General features: G+C 38.2%; 1 protein-coding gene across 12 annotated transcripts in view; it reads left to right on the top strand.

Annotated features, from left to right (window-relative positions):
• RGS22 (regulator of G protein signaling 22) overlaps positions 1-22531 on the top strand; it is a 180795-nt gene that overhangs the window by 135816 nt on the left and 22448 nt on the right. For 8 of the 12 annotated variants that reach the window (XM_040494111.1, XM_040494110.1, XM_040494108.1 and 5 more), the window contains 4 exons: positions 114-207; positions 326-406; positions 648-695; positions 1579-1650. In XM_040494111.1, coding sequence (XP_040350045.1) covers positions 114-207; positions 326-406; positions 648-652 — 180 coding nt within the window. In that variant the 3' untranslated portion in view covers positions 653-695; positions 1579-1650. Of the gene's footprint in view, positions 1-101; positions 208-325; positions 407-647; positions 696-1578; positions 1651-4849; positions 5567-12452; positions 12618-22531 lie in introns of those variants that run through there. The other 4 variants (XM_040494103.1, XM_040494101.1, XM_040494102.1 and 1 more) reach the window with 4 other exon arrangements.

Here is a 22531-nt window from a genome sequence, read left to right as displayed (position 1 = left end):
TGTTATACTTCAATAAAAGGTTTAAATGAAGAGGCTTATATAGGCCATCTTACCTTCAGTTTATTTCCTGGGACAAACATTCCCAAAATTAACTTTGAAAGCTGTCTTTCTAGCCAACCTGGTGCTACTCCAAGTACATAGAAGCCTTAGAACAGGAGAGGATTCTTCTTAAAATCCAAGAAGAACTGGAAAAAAAGTTATTTACAGGTAATTTTTCCTTTCTGCTTACAGAACTTCTTTGTTAACTTTCTATCACAGATTAACTCTAGAGGACTTTGCTGATGATCACTTCACAGCTTTCCTTATTTCTCTTATTTTTGTGCAGCTACACCATCTTTTACAAATTTTAAGTCTGCTGCTTCAGCTGTGTCTTTGAAAAAGACTGTATCTTCCTACAACATCCAGAGTGAGTTTTCAGTGACTATTGGCAGTTCTTTCTTCCTTGTTAGAGTTCAGTCTCTCATTTGGCTGTTCAGCAAAGAGAGAGCAGGAAGGGAGGAAGACTGACTCCCTCCCAGCTGCTCTGACCCACAAGTTTGGAGAATTTCAGTGTATGTGGGTGCATGTGTGTGCACGCGGTTGTGTTCTCTCTCTTTCTGTGTTTTTTTCTCCTCTGCTGAGAACCTAACTCTCTATCCCATTTTCAGAGTGACAGTACTCATGTGGGTGTATAATCTGCTGCTGCTAGATGCAAGGTAAGTCAGACTGAACATTGTGCAGTACCATTCATGTCCCTGTAACATACACACTCATGCACATATGCAGTTGCACACATGCAAAGCATGCACACGCCACACACACACACACACACACACACACACACACACACACACACATACCCTGCTAACAAATTGACAGTAGGAGCGATCACCTCGCCTGCCCTCTAAGTGGCAATCTCCTGAAAAGGAAAGCTTCTAGGGAATGATCACTTATTGCTTCTATTCACTCCTTATCTCTTCTTGCACAAAGAACAATGGAAGAATAGTCTCTAGCTCAGTCTCCCAAGTTTTCCCAAGCTGAGTTTTTCCAAGCTCCATTTCCCCACGTTGGGAATGTAAGAAAGAACTAAAAATAAAGAACTGAAAATCAAGCCAGGTCCTTCTTTCTTGCAGATGCTGATGGGATTATATAATTTTGACTGGATACTAACGTTAGAGGTTACCAATGCCTTTACAAAATGGTATAGAAGTATAATGTAGTGTATGTGTGCCCCATGGACTCAGTACTTGAAGAACCCAGTAAAAGTCCCGTTTCTCTTATCTTCTGTCTTACTGCTTGATTTTTTGTTTCCGAAAATCCTTTTTGTGGATTTTGGTTTTCTGGTTCTTGGAAGGGTTTGATGAGCAGGCCTTTATGTTCTCTGCCTGCTTATCTTTTTTCTCTTTTGTTTTACCCTAGCTGCTGTACCCTTCTGCCAATTCCCCAACCTCTTAGGCCATCCTTATAAGTGCCTCAACATGTAGGGTTTGTTGACGTATCTGCTCATTTTTTTAAATCCTTATTACAATTCTTAGTTTATTTTAGATTTACATTTTCCATAGCTACTTATGTTTTCAACCATTTATTTTTCTTTTGCAGGAATTCTCTAGACCAAATTTAACTGATATGGAAGCTCAAGTTATTATTTTTTTGATGGCCTGCATTAGGGCATCTATCTATCTAGGTTAGAAGAATTAAAATGTTTTGCTCATCACAGAACTTAAGAAAGTATCATGTTATGCTTCTCAAGTAATCTTTCAATAAATATTCTTTGAGCATTTACTCTATTTGGTCAGCAGACATGTTCAGCAAGTGGTTAGGGGCAAATATTCCTAGTAATAAATTGGCCCAAAACATAAAGTGAAGTGACTTCCAAACCTTATTCCTATTCCCAACTCTCTAAAGGAGCCATATATTAAAGCAGTGGTTCTCAGATGTAGACTTCAGTGTGCATAAGGCTCACTTGTGACATTTGCCAGCAGTGCAGATTCCTAGGCTCACTCTCTGAGAGTCTGATTCAGTAGCTCTTGGGCAGAACCCATGAATCTCCCTCTTTAACAGACATCCTCGGTGATACTGATATAGATGTTCCACAGGTCACTCTTTGAGATGAACTGTTAGGGTAAAAGAGAAGAGCTTTAAAAGGTAAAATCCCTCTTATTAACTCAAGTTACACTTACATCAGCGAGAGCCCAGACATGCACCCTCCTGTCCTCTTCCCCAGAGAGAAAGGAGAAGGTGTCAGAAATGACCAGGGAGAATGAAACTTCACCAGATGTAGGCCTCAGGACTCAGAAGCTCCAAAGACTATGACTTGGATTACCAGATTAGAAGCATTGAACTTCTACTTTCACACAGTCCCAGATAGTATTTTCAAGGTAGGAATTGCTATTCCTGATTCTTGAAGAGTTACACATTGTAAAGGAGGAAAGCATCAGGAGGCATCAGAAAAACTATTCTTCTAAAGCAGTGGTTTGAGTACGTGTTACAGCATTGGAACCCTGTGGTTTTATCTATTTCTACCCTGCTCCACACCCCATAGTGGCTGTGAAGTTTGTAACTAACTGTTTTCTATGCATTGCACTTGTTTTCTTTTCTTTTCTTTTCTTTTCTTTCTTTTCTTTTCTTCTCTTTTCAGTGTTTCTCTCTTTTTTCTGCCTTCTCTTGTTTTTTTTTTTAATATTTTATTTATTTTTGAAAGACAGAGCACAAGCAGGGGAGAGGCAGAGAGAGAGGGAGACACAAAATCTGCAGCAGGATCCAGGCTCTGAGCTGTCAGCACAGAGCCTGATGCGGGGCTGGAACTTATGAACCGCAAGATCATGACCTGAGGTGAAGTCAGATGCTTAACCGACTGAGCCACCTAGGCGCCCCTTCTCTTGGTTTTAATTGAGCATTTTACATGATTCCATTTTCGCTCCTCTCTTAGCATGTCAATTATACTTCCTTTATAAATTTTATTATAGGTTGCTGTAGAATTTGCAATACACATTTACAACTAATAAAAGCCTGCTTTCAAGTAACTCTGTTCCACTTCATGGGTAGTGCAGGTGCCTTATAACAAAGCATGTCTACTTCCTCTCTCCTGTCCTTTATCACTTTGCTGCCAGTTCATTTCATTTACCCATATGCTATAAAACTGAATGCATTCTTGCTATTATTATTTTAAACCGTTTTCTGTTAAGTCAATTAAGAATAAGAAAAATAAAATATTATTTTGTTTTCACTTATTCCTTCTCTAATGCTTTTCCCTTCCTTATGTAGATCCAAGTTTCTGACCTATTATCATTTTCCTTCTCTCAGAAGAACTTCTTTTATCATTTCTTGCAAGGCAGGTCTACTGGAGACAAATTTTCTCATTATTCGTGTGCCTTAGAAAGTCTCTAGTTTTCCTTCATTTTTGAAGGGTAATTTCACTGTATGCAGAATTCTAGGTTAGTGGTTTTTATTCTTCAACCCTTCAAATATTTCACTCCACCCTCTTTTTGCTTGCATGTTTTCTGAAGAGAGGTCAAATAGAATTCTATCTTGTTCCCTTGGCTTGTTTCAAGACTCTCTCTGTGATTTTCTGCATTTCATATATGGTATGTGTAGGTGTACATTTTATGGTTTGTGCCCTGATTGTGTTCTCTAAGCTTCCTAGATCAGTGGTTTGGTGTCTGTCATTAATTTTGAAAATCTGGCATTATTCCTTTAAATATTTCTTCTATTCCTTCATCTTTGTTCTCCTTCTGGTAATTCCATTGCACACATGTTCTATCTTTTATAACTGTCCCACAGTTCTTCTGTTCTTTTACATTGTTGTTGCTGTTTTCTCTTTGCCTTTCAGTTTTGGAATTTTCTATTGATCTTTCTTCAAGCTCACTGATTCTTTCCTTAGCTGTGTTTAGTCTGTTGGTAAACCCATCAAAGGCATTCTTCGTTTCTGTTACAATGTTTTCAGTTTCTAGCATTTCCTTGTGAGTTTTTCTTAGAACTTCCATCTCTCTGCTTATGTGGCCCATCTAGTCTGTGTGTTATCCACTTTTTTATTTGATCTCTTAGCATATTGATCATTCTAAATTTCTGGTCTGATCATTCCAAAATCTCTGCCATATCTGAATCTGGTTCTCATGCTTGCTTTAGTCTTAGATAGTTTTTTTTTTCTTGCCTTTTAGCATGCTTTGTATTATTTTTTTTGAAAGCAAGATATGGTAAAAGGAACTGAGATTATATGGGTGTTTAGTGTGAGGTTTTATGTTTATCTGGCTAGGAATTAGGCTATATTTACTGTTTGCTGTGGCTATGGTGTTAGAGGCTAAAATGTCCTGTGTGTCCTTGTTAATTGTTCTCTAGGTTTTCCTAGAGACTCCTTAATAGGATCTGAAGCTTGCAGTTCTTTTAGCTGCAATCACAGTTATTACACCAGAACCCTATTGATGTGGTAAAGTGGGAGAGGAGGGGAAGTGTTTTACATTCTGATAGCCAGATGGCAGCCTTTTAGTGAGACTGAGTTGAGTATGTCCCTTCTCCCAGGTAGTTTAGGCTTTAGTAAAACCCCAGTCCATTAGTGAAGTAGTTTCCCTAGAGGGCAGGCCTTGTTAGGAAGAAGCGAAAGAACTCCGGGTATATTCCAAAATTGTCACTTTACCATTCCCCCTACCAGAAGCAGGAGGGGATTTTTCTCTGATCTTTGCAGTAAGAACCTGGTAGAGACCCTGGAAGTAAAACCCAAGAATGTGGGCACCCCCAACCTCCAAAGACAGGACCCCCTTGTAGCTTTAACTCTCAAGCTGGTCTACAACTTAAAGTATTTCTACTGAAGTTAGCTCCAGCTGCTGGCTTCTGCTCCTGGTGAGCTGTGATTCTCTGTATCTGTCTGTTTCTCCAGCTCTAGGGGCAGCAGCTTGCCCTGTTACCACAGTTCTTTGAAGGATCCAAGAAGAGTTGTGGATTTTCAGGTTAGTTAATTGTGAGGACAGTAGTGGTGACTTCTAAGCTCCATAACATGTCGGATGGGACCCTGAAGTTTGGCACCAGTATTTTAAAGTATTCTGTAATCAGTTTTATTAAGATAAAATTAAGAAAAGTTAAATGATTAGTTTAAATTTTTATTGTTATGTATATACTAAATGATGACAGTTTTTATATAATAAATATTTACATGTTCATTTGGCCTAATCTCAAAGCATCCCCCAGCAGGGGCTAGTCTCAATTTTTTAGCACTAAAGGCAATTTTCTTACATTATCATGCTCTGACTGTGGTTCTACTTTTGACTACCACTCCTGACTTTGGTTCTACTGATTCTTCTTAACATCTCTTCATCCATCTATCTCCTCCTTCCCTTGCCCCCGTTGGATGACTGCCTTGTTCCAGATTCTTATCACCTTGAATCTGAGTCCTAATTAGTATCTCTTTCTCCTTCCTGGCCACCCTCCAACTGTGCTCAGTGATTTTTATAAAATCATAACCTTCTTATGATGTTACTTTGCCTAAAGCCTTCATTAAGATGACTGGTAAGCCTGTAATTGATAGAAGTTCTTTTTGTTTTTGTTTTTGAGTTTATTTATTTTTGAGGGAGGGAGGGAGGGAGGGAGGGAGGGAGAGAGAGAGAGAGAGAGAGAGAGAGAGAGAGAGAGAAAACCCTTGCAAGCAGGGGAGGGGCAGAGAGAGGGAGAGAGAGAGAATCCCAGGCAGCCTCCATGCCATCAGCACAGAGCCACACTGTGGGCTCAATCTCACGAACTGCGAGATCATGACCTGAACCAAAATGGAGAGTCTGACGCTTAACTGACTGAGCTACCCAGGTGCCCCAAGAAGTTCTTTACTTAACATGACATTCATAGAAGTCCCTCCTGTCTTCTGATATAAATATTTAGATCAGGCATTTGTTCCTCTGGGGAGTTGTCTTTGATATTCTTCTCTTACCCAAGATGCCCAACCCCCACCCCCACAATCACATAAGTTCTCACTCCCTCTTCTGTTTTACCACACTGTAGCTTATTTATTACTCTATAATAACCCTTGTCATATGGATTGTAATTTTTTGTTTACATGCCTCTTTCCCCAGTAAAACTGTTATATGAACTTTTATTATAGCACCTTACATAGAACATCTAGAAAATAGATGTTCACTAAATATTAGTTGAAAAAAATGAAGGAAATATCTCCACTGTAAAAATCACAAGAAGGTAAAAATCACTGCTTGTGTAAGAAAGGTCAGTATAATGCTATTCACAAGAATTTGCCATTAATATGTTTTTAATGTTTATTTATTTTTGAGAGAGAGAGAGAGAGCACACCTGTGCTAGTGGGGCAAGGGCAGAGAGAGAGAGAGAGAGAGAGAGAGAGAGAGAACCCCAAGCAGGCTCTGCACCATCAGCACAGAGCCCCAGTGATGTAGGGCTCAATCTCACGAACATGAGATCATGACCTGAGCTAAAATCAAGAGTCAGATGCCCAACCAACTGAGCCACCCAGGCATCCTGCCATTAATATTTTTATAATTATAAACATGTAGTGATGTCACAGTTTGATGTAAAGTGTATAATCTTTGTTCTATCTATATCATTTCTCATATTTATGAAAATACACCTGTATGTCATCATGTCTTTCAGAGAAGAAATTAGTACTTATTAAATCACATTAAATCACTTAAATCACTTCAGACCTGGGTTTCTCAGCCTTGGCACTATTGACATTTTTGGTCAACTATTTCTTTGTTATGGAGGTTTGTTCTGTGCAATGTCAGATGTTTCACAATATCCCTGTTCTCTACCCACTGTAGACCACTAGCACCTCCCCAGTTGTGACAACCCAAAATGTTTCCAGATATTACCAAGTCATACCTGGTTGAGAACCACTGGTTTAGACTTTGGAACATTTTTATGTTTAATTTTTTGAGATATCTACTTACAATGAAACCTTTAAATTCTAGTTTCCCACCATACCCTCTTTTAAATAAGTATTATAGACCTAACCCATAACACTACCAATAATACCTTCTAACTGATGACTTATTTGTTTTAGTGAGTATATTACATCCACTTGAATAATTTCTCTTCTTTTACATTATATTTGGAAGTATAACCCCTAAAGGAAATGCTCAGCCAATATTTGTTGAATTAATAAAACTTAAAATAAATTCCTTACTTACATTTAATGTAACATATATTTTAGGTAATCTTGTAAGTGACTTTAAATCTGACTTGGGTTTGTATGAATAAATAAATTAATTTTAATTGTGCTATTTGTTTACATCTGATGTGCTTCTTGATTTTATGAGTTGAGTTGTCATTAAAAAAACAGCTTACTTATGGAAGAGACCTAGGTTTTATTTATTTATTTACTTATTATTTATTTATTATTTATTTATTAATATAATTTATTGTCAAGTTGGCTAACATACAGTGTATACAGTGTGCTCATGGTTTGGGGGATAGATTCCCATGATTCATCGCTTACATACAACCCCAGCGCTCATCCCAACAAGTGCCCTCCTCAATGCCCATCACCCATTTCCGCTCTCCCCCACCCCAATCAACCCTCAGTTTGTTCTCTGTATTTAAGAGTCTCTTATGGTTTGCCTCTCTACCTCCTTGTTTGTAACTATTTTTTTCCCTTCCCTTCCCCCATGGTCTTCTGTTAAGTTTCTCAAGTTCCACGTATGAGTATCTATCTTTCCCTGATTGACTTATTTCACTTAGCATAATACCCTCCAGTTCCATCCATGTTGCTGCAAATGGCATGATTTCATTCTTTCTCATTCCCAAGTAGTATTCCATTGTATATATAAACCACATCTTCTTTATCCATTCATCAGTTGATGAACATTTAGGCTCTCTCCATAACTTAGCTATTGTTGAAAGTGCTGCTATAAACATTGGGGTACATGTGCCCCTGTGAATCAGCACTCCTGTATCCTTTGGATAAATTCCTAGTAGTGCTATTGCTGGGTGTAGGATAGTTCTATTTTTAATTTTTTGAGGAACCTCCACACTGTTTTTCAGAGTGACTACACCAGTTACCCAAAGCAATCTAAATTCAATGCAATCCCAATAAAAATTGCACCAGTATTCTTCTCAAAGCTAGAACAAATAATCCTAAAGTTTGTATAGGACCACAAAAGACCCTGAATAACCAAAGTAATGTTGAAAAAGAAAACCAAAGCAGGAGGAATCACAATCTCAGACTTTAGCCTCTACTACAAAGCTGTAATCATCAAGACAGTATGGTATTGGCACAAAGACAAACACAGAGACCAATGGAATAGGATAGAGAACCCAGAATTGGGCCCACAAATGTATGGCCAACTAATCTTTGACAAAGCAGGCAAGAGTATCCAATGGAAAAAAAGACCATCTCTTTAGCAAATGGTGCTGGGAGAACTGGACTGCAACATACAGAAGAATGACACTAGACCACTTAGTTACACTATATACAAAAATAAACTCAAACCCTAAATGTCAGACAGGAAGCCATCAAAACCCTGGAACAGAAAATAGGAGACCTAGTTTTAAAACCCACAAACTACCATGTATACTTTGTCAACTTATACCCTTCAAAACATGGGAAAATTTACCTCATATTTTGTTTATGTTATTGTTTGGGGTGAATAAATATATTTTGAAATAAAAATAATAGTGAAAGAATTCAAAAGTAATTTGGCCAGTTGGGTCAGATTTCAGCTTGTGTATATATTATTACCTAATAAAAAAATTTAGTATTAAAAGTATAACTTAATTCATGTTATATTTCTTAAATGTGTATTTTTATCATTTGTCATATAATTGAGAATTACTTTCTAAGTACATTATCTGTGAATAATTGTGCGGTTTTTTCTTAATTGGCATACTGTTTTAAAAATTACAGTGAAATTTATGCTTCAAAAAATTTCTCAGTTGGTATATATCCAATGATTCAGTAGAATTTGATTCTAATCTTTGATCTGTAACTGCCTTTCTGATTTGGGGCCATTTATTTTACTTCTTTGAGTCTGAGTTTACTTATGTATAAAGAGCAAAGGGTCTTTTTATAAATTTTAGCTCTAATATTATGTGATTTTATGAGTTTATAACACTGGAGCTTTAAAAAAATTCTTTGTAATGTTTGTTTTTGAGAGAGAGAGAGAGCGCAAGTGGGAGAGGGGCAGAGAGAAAGGGAGACACAGAATCTGAAACAGGCTCCACGCTCTAAACTGTCAGCACAAAGCCCGACGCCGGACTTGAACTCACAAATTGTGAGATCATGACCTGAGCCAAAGTCAGACACTTAACCAATTGAACCACCCAGGTACTCCAACACTGGAGCTTTTTATGTGTAACTGTCTATAGAGTTTTGGTGTATTTCTTTAAAAAAATTTTTTAAATGTTTATTTATATTTGAGACAGAGAGAGACAGAGCATGAACAGGGGAGGGTCAGAGAGAGGGAGACACAGAATCCGAAGCAGGCTCCAGGCTCCAAGCTGTCAGCACAGAGCCTGACGTGGGGTTCGAACTCATGGACCATGAGATCATGACCTGAGCTGAAGTCAGACGCTTAACCAACTGAGCCACTGAAGTGCCCCAAGTTTTGGTGTATTTCTTAATGAGCAACTATTTCTATATTTTGTTTTGAATTCTTTTTTAAGTTTATTTATTTATTTATTTTTAGAGAGAGAGAAATCACAAGCTGGGAAGAGGCAGAGAAAGATGAAAGAGAATCCTTAGTAACCCTGCACTGTCAATGTGGAGCCCAACAAAGGGCTCAAACCCACGAACCATGACATTGTGACCTGAGCCAAAACCAAGAGTTGGATGCTCAACCGACCAAACCTCCCAGGCACCCCTATTTCTATATTTTTAGGGGTTTTCTTGTTTAATTAAAAAAAATTTTTTTTAATGTTTTATTTATTTTTGAGACAGAAAGTGACAGAGCATGAGCAGGGGAGGGGCAGAGAAAGAGGGAGACACAGAATCCGAAGGAGGCTCCAGGCCCTGAGCTGTCAGCACAGAGCCCGACGCGGGCTTGAACTCACAAACCACAAGATCATGACCTAAGCAGAAGTTGGATGCTTAACCGACTGAGCCACCAGGCGCCCCATGTTTAATTTTTTTTTAATCTCTATTTTTGAGAGAAAGAGAGAAAGAGAGAAAGAGTACGAGTGGGGGAGGAACAAAGGGAAAGGGAGACACTGAATCTGAAGTAGGCTCCAGGCTCTGAGCTGTCAGCACAAAGCCTGACATGGGGCTCGAACTCATGAACCACAAGATCATAACTCGAGCCCAAGTCAGACACTTAACCACCTGAGCCACCCAGGCGCCCTTCTATATTTTGAATCAGAATCTTGGATGCCAAGATGAAAAAAAATTCTGCCTCTGTGCTGTTTCCTTTTCCAAGGTCAAAAACTTACAGAGTGTGTCTGGCCTGAAATCGTTAGTGTTTTAGAAACAAACCTCTGCTTTGTATGTCCCAAGGAAAAAAGAAAAAAATTCAACAGTACATGATGATATTGAGTGGTAATCTCCCTCCTTACCCCCAGCAGGACAGAGACTGTTTCCCAGCACCGTCCTACTCTTATTCCTTTTAGTAATGGAATCCCCAAGTTTTAGCTGTGCCCATGACTACCTAACTGGAGTTAACTGTCATTTCCCTGTCTACCCCACAGGTAGATTTGGCCATGTGAACAATGTCAGGTTAAGGGAATATGAGAAGAAGTGTGAAATATCCATTCAAGCCTTTTTTAAAAATGAAAATACTTGCCAACCATTTTTCTCTTTTCTCTTCCTGTAAGCTGGATCACAGTGGGGTGTTAGCTAACACTATCCCACCACATAGATGGGACATCTCCCTAAGGAATTATGGTGCCTGGGTCTCTGGATGACCTCATGGAGGAGAGATGTCTCACCCTGGACTGTTACGTTTGAGTCACTTTATTTTTGTCCTTTTTTAAAATTAATAGCAGCTTATCCTAGATGTTAAGCAATATAAAAATTGCTACCAGTAGGCTACTGCCATAACAAAAACCTAAAATGTGAAATCCATTAAACAGTCAGTTTTTGGACACAAGGAAACAGATTGAAGGTGAGAAAGCTGGTGACCTTTGTAATGTCATGGCATAATATTTAGTGAAGCTGTTACTTCTGATAACTTGGAAAACAGACCATGTGCCTGCTATGCCCATAGCTCTCTAAAAGAAGTGATCCAAAAAAAACATGTGTTTTTATGTTGGTTGGTCCTTGTTGCTTTTAGCTAGATACCATGAGAGATATATCACGCAAAATATCTATATCTATATCTATATCTATCTATCTATCTATCTATCTATCTATATCTGTATCTATATATAATGAACCTGTTTACAGGTTGAAATGGAAGCTAAGGGAGTCACATCCTGTGACTGTGGCTTACAATTAAAATTAATATAAAATATAATAATTTTGGCCCTCAAAGTTGGGAGAGTCAACTGCACTCCCCCCACTAAGCAGAGCCTTTGGTCAATGCCCTTTCAAAAGCTTCTCATTATGACTTTTTATCTGGACAGTAGTGACCTTGTAACAAAGATCAAAGTAGAGGTATTGCCTTCCTAATTTAGCCTATTGTTTTATGTGACCTTAAAATAGCCACCATTAAAATAACAGGGAAATGTGCTAAGCATAGAAGTGAATAAATAAAATAAGGGAGTTGGCAGGCTTAAGAACTGAGACCAGAAGAGATTTTGACATGGAACCAACTGGTAGTAAATAGACTGAAAGCTTCCTAAATTTTGATGGAATTGTATTCTCAACAAAACCACAAGCCTGGCCTGAAAATGTCTGTAATTTTTCAATCTATAAAACAACCACCAGGCCCCCAAACTTGCATCATTAGAAAGCAGGCTGTGAAAATTGTACAACCTCCAAAGAGACCCACTTTCCAATGCCAACTTTAAATGTGGCCTAGAGGATAATAGATAAGGAAAATTTATTTCAGAAGGCAAAACCAGGGACCCTAGAGGACTAGGGGAAATGATATTTCTCCCACAGAGTAGAATCAGGATTTAACAAAGTATCTTAGTTTAGGCTGCTTTAGTAGAATACCTTAGACTGGGTGGCTTATAAACAACAGAAATTTATTTCTCACAGTTCTGGAGGCTGGAAGTCCAATATCAAGAAGACCCCAGCAGTTTTTGGTGTCTGGTGAGAACCCTCTTCTTGGGTCATAGATGGCTGTCTTCTCATTGTGTGCTCACATGGCAAAAGGGAGAAGGGAGCACTGTGGGGTATCTTTCATAAGGATATGAATCTCACTCATTAGAGCTCTGCTCTCATGACCAATCACGTGCCCAAAGCCCTATTTTCTGTACTATCACATGGGCCATTAGGATTTCAGTAAAATAATTTAGGAAGGAACATAAAAATTCAATCCATTACCCAAGGTGTTTTCACAGTTCCTGCCAAGAAGATGAATTGTAACTTCTATGTGTTGTCTGTTCTTTCTTTTTCAAAGCATCGTAATTGTAGTTTCTGTTTTCAGCTCTGGTTTATATGTCAACATGGTCCTATCAGATTTCTACCTCGTAAGTACTGTCAAAATTTCTGGCCCACTGAGGGGTCCTTTTTCATCCTCAGTACTGTTAAACATTCATTCTATTGGGGCTTCTTTATTATCATATCTGTGGGGGGTTTTAGAAAGAGGTTATAAAGTATGTGCTTAGTTTTGGCATATAAATTTGGTGTTTTTAGCACCTTAAAAAGAACTGCATTGCTTAATAGAGTGGGACTTCTGGAATGGCTAAGTGAGAAGTTCGGTGAATTATCTCACCAAAAGGTCACAAACTAGACAACATTGTCCCAACCCCTTGGGAATTCTATAAATTGAAAGGATATACAACAGATAGTGTTTATTCAAGAAAAACTACTGAACCTTGGTAGGAACAGTTGGTCCACCCTATTTTTAAGGGCTTGGTTTAGGGCTGTTTTCATTCCCTCCATCCTGCTCTATGATGTAGTAGTTCTGTAAGAGTGGTGTAGGCCATAAGGACCTTGCGTTTAGAGGGGGTTGATTTGATTTTTGGAACATGGGGAAACTCATGCCCAGGAGTTTTTTCCAAAACAGTAGGGCAGTGCAGGGCACCTGAGTGTCTCAGTCAGTTAAGTGTCTGACTCTTGATCTTGGCTCAGGTCATGATCTCACGGTTTATGGGTTTGAGCCCCACGCCTCACAGATAGAGTGAGGTCTTGCCCGCTGGCTGAGGCAAGCAATGTACTAACAAGACCAGCTAAAAATGAGAAAGGCATAGTGGTCATTGGAAACCTTTTACATATCCCTAGTGGTTTGAAAGCTAGTAGGCTTGCTCAGGGTCACACACATGTTCACCAGAAATCAGAGAGAACCCTGTCTACTCATAGCTTGTTTAATTAACATGAGTCCTGTTTACTCAGAAAGTAAAAGTTGGGGCAGTCTTATAGACTGCATAAACTTTGATTACAGTCCCTAAAGCATACATCGATGCATCAGCAAAGAATGAAAATCTTACTAGCTCAAAGTGTTTAAGTGCAACTTCTGACCAATCATTGGCTGCTCACTAAATGGTACTAATCCACAGGTGACTCCTAGGAAGCTGGCTTTAAAGCAAAAGCAAGAATATTTTTTAAATGTTTATTTATTTTTGAGAGACATAAACAGAGTGTGAGTGGGAGAGGGGCAGAGAGAGAGGGAGACCCAGAATCTGAAGCAGACTTCAAGCTCTAAGCTGTCAGCACAGAACCTGATGTGGGGCTTGCACTCATGAACTGTGAGATCATGACCTGAACTGAAATCAGATGCTCAACCGACTGAATCACACAGGCACCCCAGGAATATTTTTTTAAATGACAGAGACTTAAGCAACTGCACACTATAGATGAATCTCTATAGAATTAGTCCAGGTAAGTCACTAAACAAATAACAAACAAAAGTAACAACAACCCCCTGAGATGGGTTCTGAATTCAGAATCCAAATTTTCAAACGTCAAATATTCAACAGAAAAATTAAAGACATGTAAAGAAATAGGGAAATATAACCCATACACAGGAAGAAATGTGGTCAATGGAAACTGGGTGGGGGCCCACGTGTTAGAACTTGCAAAGACTTCAAATCATCTATTATAAACATGCCAAAATAAATAAAGGAAACTTTAAATAATCCTAGAAAGAATGCTGACAATAATTAGAGAATATCAATAAATAGAAAACAAATTTTAAACAAATGGAAATTCTGGGGTTAGAAAGAACAATAACTGAAATTTTAAAATTTACCACTGGAGTTTAACAGCAGATCTGAGCTGGCAGAAGAAAGAATCAGTGAACTTGGAGATAGATCAATAGAGAGTGGCCAATCTGAAGAACAGAAAGAAAAAAATGAAAATAAATGATCCTCCGGGAATGTGGAACAACATCAGGCACACAGCATATGCATTAAAGAAGTCACTGAAAGAAAGGAGAGAAAAGAGAGGTAAAAAAAATCAAGAAAGAGAAGCCAAAAATATCCCCAAATTAATAGAAAACACTAATCTTCATATCCAAGGATTTCAAAAGCACATTAGATGCAAGGATGATTTAAAATCCAAAAATCATTTAGTGTAATACACTGTATTAAAAAAGGATAAAGCCAATGATCTATTGATCATTTCAATAGACAAAGAAGCACTTGACAAAACCTAACACCTATTTTAATAAAAACTCTCAATAAATTGAGAAAAAAAAAAGGAAACTAATAAAGATCATCTACAAAACCCTACAGCTAACATTATACTTAATCGTGAAAAACTAAAAGCTTTCCTTCTAAGATCGGAACCAAAGCAAAGATATCTATCCTTGCCACCTTTTTTTTTTTGATCATTGTGGTAGAGTCTAGCCATTACAATCAGGCAAGAAAAAGACAATGTATTCAGATTGGAGAGAAAAAGTAAAACTGTCTTTATTTCCAAATGTCATGATTCTGTGTGTGGAACATTCTAAGGAGTCCACAAAAACTAGAAGCAATGCACAAATTCAGCAAAGTTGCAGAATTTATGATCAATATACAAAATCAGTTGTATTTCCCTGTACTAGCAATAAAGAAACTAAAAGAGGCACAACAAACACATTTTGTTAATAATAATAACATGCTAGATAAAGTACTTATGAATGATATCAACAAAAGAAGTGTAAGACTCATACATTGAAAACTGTATGATATTGCTGGGAGAAAGTAAAGATCTAAATAAATGGAGATGTGGAGTTAAGATGGCAGAGTAGTAGGGGGACCGTCTGCTTGCCTCATCCCTCGAACACAGATAAATATCAAATCATTCTGAACACCCAAGAAATCAATCTGAGAACTAGGAGAACAAACTGCACAAAAATAGGGAGAAAAGAGGCTACATTGCGGAAGGTAGGAGCTTCAGAGACATGATTTGGGGGAGAAAAGAATCACAGGCAGATGCTGTGGAGGGGAGGGAATCTTGATCATGGAGAGAGGTGAGGGAGCGAGAGAGAGAGAGAGAGAGAGAGAGAGAGCGAGCATGCACATGAGCACTGCACAGGGAATTGCACAAGAAAAACACTTCACCCGAACCATTGACTAGGAAAATGAGAGGGGCTGATTATCATAAGTTTATACTTACTCAGCTCAAAGACTGAAGTTTTAGAAGTCTGTGCTGTGGAGGGTGTAGAGCCTGGTGGGCATAGAGGTGCTCCTATGGAGAATGAAACCAGAGGCCCAGGAGCAGACAATGTGGTTTGAGGTTCCCCTGGGTCACACTGCGAGAGATAGTTCCCCTTCTTGGAGTGCATTTGGGAGAGGTGGCACTGCCTCTCAGGGGACAAAAGAACTGGTGAGGCACCATTGCCCTACCCCATTCATTAGCATAGGAGCAGAGACCCCTGCTGAGGATAGCTAATCTGAATGCAGGCTTTTTGCTGTGCTTTACCATAAACTCCAAGCCCCTGTGTGTTTGTGAGACTGTACTTCTGGGACAAACTGCCACCAGCCACAGTGCAGTAAGACCCTCCCCCAGAGGATCAGTGTGGATCCATTCCATACCAGGTCCCTAAAATTTAGAGTTTTGAAACTCAGCCAGCGTGCCTGAGATGAAATACAGGAGCACTGCCGCACCAGGCAGGCAGATGGCCCAGACACAGGGTGGAAGGGATCTCAAGGACACCTAGGACCCACAAGGGGAGATTGTTCACTCTTTTGTGAGGGCTTGCTGGACAGCAGTAAGTGCAAACTCCCCTCTTTGGGAACGAGAGAGCAGGCTGATGTCATTTTTATCCCCTGCCCATCAGCACAGAAGGACTGCTGTGAGCAGCACAGTGCTCAGTCTGGACGCTTGAGCCACTTACGCCAAGCCCCACCCACCTGCACTCTGCAGATGCTTTTTTTTTACTAGGGGAAGTGTGCCTGAGACAGTGGCAACAGGTCCCTCTGCCAGAAGACCAGCACAAACCCTCCTGCATGCACCAAATCTATTGACCATACAGTGCTGCGAAGCTTCAGCTCTAGTGAATATAGGATCTGGCCTTTTTGAACAAACAGACCAAAGCACACCTAGTTAAAACTCTCCACATGCTAGGCAAAGTCCAAACACTCCTCACTGCAGGCAAGGAGAAACTGCAGAAGACTGACCTGAGAGAGCAGCCAAAACACAGCAGCAGAGTGCATACAGCATACACCAGAAATCTGTCCTGAAGTGCCAGGCTCTGGACAATATATATTATCATTCCTTAATAAAACCATTACTCTGAGGAACAGAAAACAGGCTCTCTTAATGCACAGAAGAAGACAGAGACCTAAACAAATGCCAAGATGGAGGAATTCATCCCAAAAGAAAGAACAAGAAAAGGTCATGGTCAGGGATCTAATCAAAACAGATATACCTGATGGATAATTTAAAGCAGCAATCATATGGATACTCACTGGGCTTGAGAAAAGCATGGAAGACATCAAGGAGACCCTGTGCAGAGATAAAAGAATTAAAAAACAATCAGGCATGAAAAATGCAATAACAGATTCAAAACAGATTGATTGTAATGACCATAGGATGGAAGAAGCAGAGGAACGAATAAGTGACATAAAAGATAGGATAATTGAAAATAATGAAGCTGAACAAAGGAGAGAATTATGGATCACAAGAATAGACTTAGGGAACTCAGTGACTGCATCAAACATAATAACATTCATATAATAGGAGTCCCAGAAGAAGAGAGAGAAAAAGGAGCAGAAGGTTTATTTGAGGAAATAACAGCTGAAAACTTCACTAATGTGGGGAAGGAAACAGGCATCCAAATCCAGAAAGCACAGAGAAGTCCCATCAAAATCAGCAAAGGCAGGACAATACCAAGATATATCATAGTTATATTTACAAAATATACTGATAAAAAAATCCTTAAAGCAGCAAGACAAAAGAAGTTCCTAACTTCTTATGGGAAGACCCATAAGGCTAGCTGCAGTTCTCTGCACAAACTTGGCAAGCCAGAAGGGAGTGGCGTAATATATTCAATGTGCTGAATGGGAAAAATCTGCAGCCAAGAATACTTTATCCATCAAGGCTGTCATTCAAAATAAGAGAGGTAAAGAGTTTCCTAGACAAAAATGAAAGGAGTTCATGACCACTAAACTAGCTCTGCAAAAATATTAAGGAGGACCCTTTGAGTGGGAAAGAAAGACCAAAAGCGACAAAGACTAGAAAGGAACAGAGAAAATCTTCAGAAACAACAACTTTACAGGTAATACAATGGCACTAAATTCATATCTGTCAATAATCACTCTGAATGTAAATGGACTAGATGCTCAAATCCAAAGACATAGGGTATGAGAATGGATTAAAAAAAAAACAACAAAACAGGGCCCATCTATATGCTGCCTACAAGATACTCATTTTAGACCTAAGACACCTGCAAACTGTAAGTGAGGGGATGGAGAACCATCTATCATGCTAATGGATGTTAAAATAAAGCCAGAGTTTCCATACTTATATCAGACAAACTAGATTTATTTTTAACTTTTTGTATTTAAATTTTAGTTAACATACAGTGCAATATTGGTTTCAGGAGTAGAATTTAGTGATTCAATAATTACATACAACACCCAGTGCTCATTACAAGTACCTTCCTTAGTACCCATCACCCATCTAGCCCATCTCCCACCCACCTCCTTCCATCAACTTGTAGTTTCAGACAAACTGTATTTTAAACAAGAGACTGTAACAGATGAAGAAGGGCACTATGTTATCATAAAGGGGTCTATCCAACAAGATCTAAAAATTGTAAATATATATGCCCCCACGTTAAGAGCTCCCAAATATATAAATCAATTAATTGCAAACATAAGAAAACACACTGATAACAATACAATAATAGTAGGGGACTTTAACACCCCACTTAGAGCAATGGACAGATCATCTAAGCAGAAAATCAACAAGGAAACAATGACACACTGGACCAGATGGAGTTAACAGATATATTCATAATATTTCATCCGAAAGCAGAAGAATACACATTCTTTTTGAGGGTACATAGAACATTCTTCAGAATAGATTACATACTGGGTCACAAATCAGGCCTCAACAAATACAGAAAGATTGAAATCATACCATGTGTATTATCTGACCACAATGCTATGAAATTGGAAGTCAACCACAAGAAAATATTTGGTAACACCACAAGTACATGGAGGTTAAAGAACATTGGACAAAAGAATGAATGGATTAACAGGAAGTTAAAGAAGAAATTTTAAAAATACATGGAAGCAAATGAAAATGAAAATAAAACAGTCCAAAATCTTTGTAATTCAGCAAAAGCAGTCATAAGAGGGAAGTATATATCAGTACAGTCTACCTTAGAAGCAAGAAAACTCTCAAATATACAACCTAACCTTGCATCTAAAGGAGCTGAAAAGGAACAGCAAATGAAGTCTAAATCCAGCAGAATAAGGGAAGTAGTAACGATTAGAGCAGGGGGCACCTGGGTGGCTCAGTTGGTTAAGCATCCAACTCTTGATTTCAGCTCAGGTCATGATCTCATGGTTTGTGGGATTGAGCCCTGCTTTGGGCTCAGTGCTGACAGTGTGGAGCCTGCTTGGGATTCTTTCTCTCCCTCTCTCTCTCTGCCCCTCCCCCACTCTTGCGCTCTCTCTCTCTCTCTCTCTCTCTCTCTCTCTCAAAATTAATAAATTTAAAGAAAAGATTAGAACAGAAATACATGATATAGAAAAAACAGTAACAACAAAACCCCACAGTAGAACATATCAATGAAACTAGAAGCTGGTTCTTGAAAGAATTAATAAAATTGATAAACCCATAGCCAGATGTATCAAAAAAGAGAAGAGAAAGGACCCAAATAAATCATGAATAAAAGAGGAGAGGTCACAACCAACAGTACAGAAATATAAACAATTATGAGAATATGATGAAAAATTATATGCCACCAAAACTGGGCAATCATAAAGAAATGGAAAATTCCTAGAAATATATTAACTACCAAAACTGAAACAGGAAGAAATAGAAAATTTGAACAGACCCATAACCAGAAAAGAAATTGAATTGGTAATCAAAAATCTCCCAACAAACAAAAGTCCAGAGTTGGATGGCTTCCCAGGGAAATTCTACCAAAGATTTAAAGAAGAGAAGAATTAATACCTATTCTTCTCAAACTGTTCAAAAAAATAGAAATGGAAGCACTTAATAAAATTCTAAAACTTTAATATTTCAGAAGATCCCATTAGGAAAATGAAAAGACAAACCAAAGACTGGAAATAAATACTGCAGATCATATACCTGGCAAAGGACTTATGTCTAGAAAAATAAAGAATTCTTGCAATTCAATAATGAGAGGACAACCCAGTTTTGCAATCAGCAAGATATTGGAATAAACATTTCACCAAGGAAAATATGTGAATCACCAATGACCACATGGAAAGATATTCAATACCATTAATCATTAAGGAAATGTGAATGAAAACCACAATGAGATACTAATTCACACTCACCAGGGTAGCTATAATCAAAATGACATTAAGAAGTGTTGGCAAGGATACGGAGAAGCTGCAATCCTCATTACATTGCTGGTAGGAATGTAACTGGCACTTTGAAGAAATTTGGCAGTTCCTTAAAAAGTTGAATATGTACTGAGTATGCTTCTTAGCAGTTTGACTCCTGGGAATCTACCCAGGAGAAACAAAAGCATTTCTACACAAAAATTTGCATGCTTATATTCAGAGCATTATTCATAAAAGCCAACATGTGAATAACAACACAAAAATCAACTACACAAAGATCAAATTTATGAACAGATAAATGAAATGTTGCCGATGCACACAATGGAATGCTATCCAGCAATAAAAAAGAACAAACTAATACATGCTACAACATATATGACCCTCAAAAACATTATGTTAAGTGAAAGAAAACAGATACATGACATTTGTTATATGGTTCCATTCAAATAAAATTTCCAGAAAAGGCAAATCTGTAGTGACAGAAATGAGATTAGTGGTTGCTTGGGGTGGAGGATGGAAAAATTAACTGTACATACATGGGTATAAGGGATCTCTTTGGGGACGTGGATATGTTCTAAAGCTGGCCTGTGGTGATGGTTGCCGTGCTCTTATTAAAAAACGTTTAATCTTAAAATAAGTGAATATTATGGTGTGTAAATTATATCTCCATAAAGCAATGTCCAAAAAATTTCTGAATTACTCCTAAATTACAGCAAAGGAGGGTATGGCATGTGTATTTTTATTTTTCATGTGTATTTAAAATGTTGGCTGGTATTATCAAAGATGAAGCCTTTCCTATAGGAAAAAGACCATAGGCCTCAGCATCCAGTACATCCCTCTATTATCTCACATGTCCCAACGTGTCTGTCATCTCTTCTTGCATGCAATAAAACCAGAGAGTATGCACATTTTTGGTCTCAAGTCCCTTTTATATTCCTAAAAATATGAAGGACCCCAAAAGATCTTTTGCTTATGTGGTTTATGTCTATTGATATTTACTCAACTATAGATGAAAACAGAACTTTCAAAAAGATTTATTAATCATCAATAACAAACATGTGAAACATAATAAATGTGTTAACATCAATTACACATTTTTATTTTTAAAAATTATACTTTTGAAACAATAGGGAAGAGAATGACACTTTTTTACATTTTTGTTGCAAATACATATTGCAGCAGACTGAAAACAGAAGCAGATACAAGAATTCAACCATCTTTTATTAAGCCAGACATTGAAGAGATGTGGTGCCACTGCCTTGATATATAGAAAAGACGTCAGCTGTCTCACCCCCTATTGCATTAGCATCATCAATGTAAATAGCAACACAGTGAAAAAGGCACATAACATCTTAGTATTAGTATGAAAATGTTTTTGATTTCATGGGTTCCCTGAAATAGAAGTCTACAGATCACACTTTGAAAATCACTGAATGCATTACTTACAACTCACAAGTAGGTCATTGCAATTCCATACCTGTTCCATCTGCCTGGGAATACCTTCCCTCTTCTACCTGCAAAGCCCTACTCATTTTCCAAAGACCAAATTCAAGCATTCTCTTCTCCTCAAAGCTTTCTCTGACCCTGTCCCCCTCCCGCCTCAACACAGCCCAGCTGATCTTTTTCTCTTTTGTCCTGCATACCTTGTACATCTCTTTCTATAGTACTATAGCACTTACCAATTGTGTTGCACTTTTTGCTTAGATGTCATACGCATATTCTCATCACTTGTTAGGCACTCAGTAATTTAGTGAAGCTGAAATTTCATAATTGCCTACCAGAAAACCACGACAGTGACTTTTTCTTCTTATTCTTGTGGGCTGTTTTCTTCTGTCAAAATACAGTAGTACTGTCATCATGTTACTCTGCACTTGCATATGTGGCACAGCCTATTCCTATATAATTGTTTTTGGGTCCCTTTTTTGTTAATTATTCACATATACATTCTATAAATATATATAACCCCACCTATTCAATTCCCATGAGTACTGTGATCATGTATAATACTTTTAATCAAATCTGCTTATCTTTCTTTTTAATGTTTGAGAGAGAAAGAGAGTACAAGTGGGGGAGGGGCAGAGAAAGAGGGAGACACAGAATCTGAAGCAGGCTCCAGGCTGTGAGCTGTCAGCACAGAGCCTGACATGGGGCTCTAACCCACGAACCCTGAGATCATGACGTGAGCCAAAGTCAGACACCCAACGGACTGAGCCACCCAGGCATTCCAAATCAGTTTATCTTTTATGTACCCTTCTTTTTAAGTCAAAATAGCATATATGAATTAAACTTTTCCATTTATCATCAAAATAAGAAAATTGCTTGAATTTATTTCTAAGCATAATTAATAATAATGATAATTATGAAGAACACTATAATACAGTGATAGCACTTATTCCGCTTAAGAATTTTATATGGATGTTACAAAAAATCAGTGCACATTTTTTCATTTTGTGTACTATTTATTAAAAAAAAAATGTTTTAATTGGCGCGCACACAAGCAAGTTGGGGAGGGGCAGAGGGAGAAAGAGAGAATCTTAAGCAGGCTGATGCAGGGCTTGATCCCATGACCTTGGGATCAAGACCTGAGCTGAAA

This window comes from Herpailurus yagouaroundi, unplaced genomic scaffold, assembly GCF_014898765.1.
Source record: "Herpailurus yagouaroundi ecotype Mexico unplaced genomic scaffold, PumYag 186, whole genome shotgun sequence".
Classification (NCBI taxonomy): Eukaryota; Metazoa; Chordata; class Mammalia; order Carnivora; family Felidae; genus Herpailurus; species Herpailurus yagouaroundi.
Note: the sequence above shows the minus strand (reverse complement) of the source record. Positions and strands in the feature narration are given on the sequence as shown.